The sequence below is a fragment of the Pinus tabuliformis genome, chromosome Q, assembly GCF_031772625.1.
Source record: "Pinus tabuliformis cultivar Carrire ecotype Pingquan chromosome Q, CPIR1, whole genome shotgun sequence".
In the NCBI taxonomy this organism is placed as follows: Eukaryota; Viridiplantae; Streptophyta; class Pinopsida; order Pinales; family Pinaceae; genus Pinus; species Pinus tabuliformis.
The window spans coordinates 50,372,129-50,374,579 of NC_142296.1; the positions used below are offsets into that span (position 1 = coordinate 50,372,129).

Sequence of the window (2,451 nt, forward strand, 5' to 3'; positions counted from 1 at the left end):
TAATATTCATTTTATTTGTCTCGATTATATAATTTTTTTTATGCATCAGATTTTGGAGCCTGATCAGCGAGGAGGGTTTGAGCATCACCCATTCTGAAACCCTAAACCTAATTCCACAACGGTCGTCCTGTGTTCATTCAAATTTTAAAACAGCATGCACACAGGCAACGAAGACGCAATCGGGTCGTTGGCCTACGCGTGCAATCTCGTCAATGGCTCTGGTAACGGTTTCAAACCATATGAAATCAACGGGATTCTCAAAAATAACCTGCAAAAATGGTTTCCTTGGAAAACCCTTCAATTAAAATACTCTTTGACAAGAATTGAAAGGTCGGTGTTTCACTGCTCGTGGGCAGTGGCTTTTCTCAAAGGATATTTGGGCAGGTTGCTCATTGTCATGTCTTGAATGCGTTTCAGGATTTGTACAGCTGCTCTCATAGTGGGACGATCTAAAGGCTTCTTGTGCACGCATCGCTGAGCCAAGTCTGCCACATCCTTGGCCTCTTGAATTGAGAAGCCTGCAATCAGCCTGGGATCCACAATCAACGCCAGACTCCTCTCGTCCTTGACAAACTTCATACACCACTTTACTAAATTTCTCTCATCCTTAGGACGAATCTGGTTCATATGTTGCCGACCTGTCAACAATTCCAGAAGCATTATTCCAAAGCTCCAAACATTACTCTTCGGAGTCACCAGCCCTAGCGCAACAGTTTCAGGTGCAAGATATGGTGCTGTTGCCTGCATACAAATATCAAAAACCATTTGAGTACTACCATTCTAGACAAACAAGCCAGTACTAGCCACAGAATTCCTTATCATAAACAGGCCATAGAATTTATTCAATTTAATTATCAGACTCACAATGTAGGGGACTTGGGCTTCCAGATTGCATCTAGCAAATCCATAATCAGAGAGCCTGGCATTGAATTCCTTGTCAATCTGGACATTAGCAGCATTGAACTCACAATACATGGCCTGTAACAAGATTACATAGGTTAATTTACAAATATAAATTTGTTTCCCCAGATGCCCTCATTTTCAAGGGAAAAAAAGGCTTAGCAGCATACCTGGAAAGGGCCTTCTTCGTGTAGATATGTGAGGCCCTGGGCAACACCAAGAGCTATCTTCATCCTTGTGTGCCAGTCAGTCAGTGAGGACGATCTATTGCCATAAAGAAGCCCATCCAGACTTCCATGGTGAAGCCTCTCATAAACTAGCATGCGTTCCCCATTCTCCCGTGCATGGAAACCAATTAATTTGCACAGGTGAGAATGATCTAAACAAGATATTGTATTCATTTCCATCAGAAATTCTTTGTACGTCTGGAATCACACGAAACAATCAAAATGCAGTCAATTGAACAATCTATATCACTAATCTTATCCAGATTTTGACAGTTGAATTTTAGGAAAAGAACTGTGTTTGCGAATTTAGTTTATCTGCTCCACCAGAGACATAAAATGCTCCACCCAGAGACATAAAAACTTGAATTGCCATATACAAACTAAACTATCTGCTCCACCAGAGACATAAAATGCTCCACCCAGAGACATAAAAACTTGAATTGCCATATACAAACTAAACTATCAAATACAATTCTTTTCTAAAAATTCATCTTACAACCTATATCATCCCATAATTGCATATTTAACCAAAATAACTATATCCCCACATAAACTAGTTACCTGTCTAGTACGTAGAAGACGGGTTACAGTGGCATTTTCTACTTTGTGCTCATCTGTATTGCTCCCCTGTTTCAGAAATGCCCTGTAAACACTTTCTGCAGGTCCTTCATACAAGCACCGTTCTGGACTAAAAGAATTGCAGGCTGTGGAGATTTCTTCATATGTGAAAGACTGCAACCTAGTAGGCAGTGCTGTGGGGTAATGATCTTTTGGAGGTGGAAGGGGTTTAGGCTCAGAATGAATGAATGTAACCCAACATTTGGAATTGGTAGTGGCAAGAGATTGTTTATTGATTGGTATGAAGCTTCCTTTTTCCGAAGGGGTCTCCCTAGGGAGAGGAAGGGGTCTCCGAGGAGGATTGTTGTTGATGAGCCAATTTGCATGTTCAGTCACAATCGGAGCAGGTTCATGAAGAATAGCAGGTTTGTTATCGCAGAGGTTGATGGATTTCGCTGCTGCAGGTGGAGACTGGTTTTTCTGGAAAAATTTTGACCTATATTTATGTTGAATGAAGCACCCCATTTCTACCGAATAATGGAATATTGAAATTGTTTCTACCACTATGATATCTTATCCTCCCTTGTGCACTGCTCTGCAATATCCTCCCCTTTCCCTGTGATCAAATACTACTCTTATGGTCAATCAATGGAGGAAAACAATGGCCAATGGTAAAGGAGAAGACTAGGTGGGTGACGAAAAGAGCGTGGCAACTTCAAGTGCAACCCAGATGTCATGGCCATGCCAGAAGCAACAGCAGCAGCAA

The 2,451-nt window shown here is 41.5% G+C and overlaps 1 protein-coding gene across 1 annotated transcript; it reads right to left on the reverse strand.

Annotated features, from left to right (window-relative positions):
• Positions 1-339: 339 nt before the first annotated feature.
• On the reverse strand, positions 340-2,210 carry LOC149218251 (putative serine/threonine-protein kinase PBL1). Its single transcript, XM_089386514.1, has 4 exons — positions 1,689-2,210; positions 1,071-1,325; positions 865-978; positions 340-741 (listed from the first exon to the last, which is right to left on the reverse strand). The coding sequence occupies exons 1-4, from the start codon at positions 2,208-2,210 to the stop codon at positions 340-342; spliced, it is 1,293 nt and encodes a 430-aa protein (XP_089242640.1).
• Between the last annotated feature and the right edge of the window lie 241 nt (positions 2,211-2,451).

What these genes read in the sequence shown, in the direction of transcription:
- LOC149218251 (XM_089386514.1), bottom strand. Translation starts at nt 2,210, where the DNA reads ATGGGGTGCTTCATTCAACATAAATATAGGTCAAAATTTTTCCAGAAA. An exon ending in GTCTTCTACGTACTAGACAG is followed by an intron (nt 1,326 to 1,688) that starts GTAACTAGTTTA and finishes GTGTGATTCCAG; the next exon opens with ACGTACAAAGAATTTCTGAT. An exon ending in ACGAAGAAGGCCCTTTCCAG is followed by an intron (nt 979 to 1,070) that starts GTATGCTGCTAA and finishes ATCTTGTTACAG; the next exon opens with GCCATGTATTGTGAGTTCAA.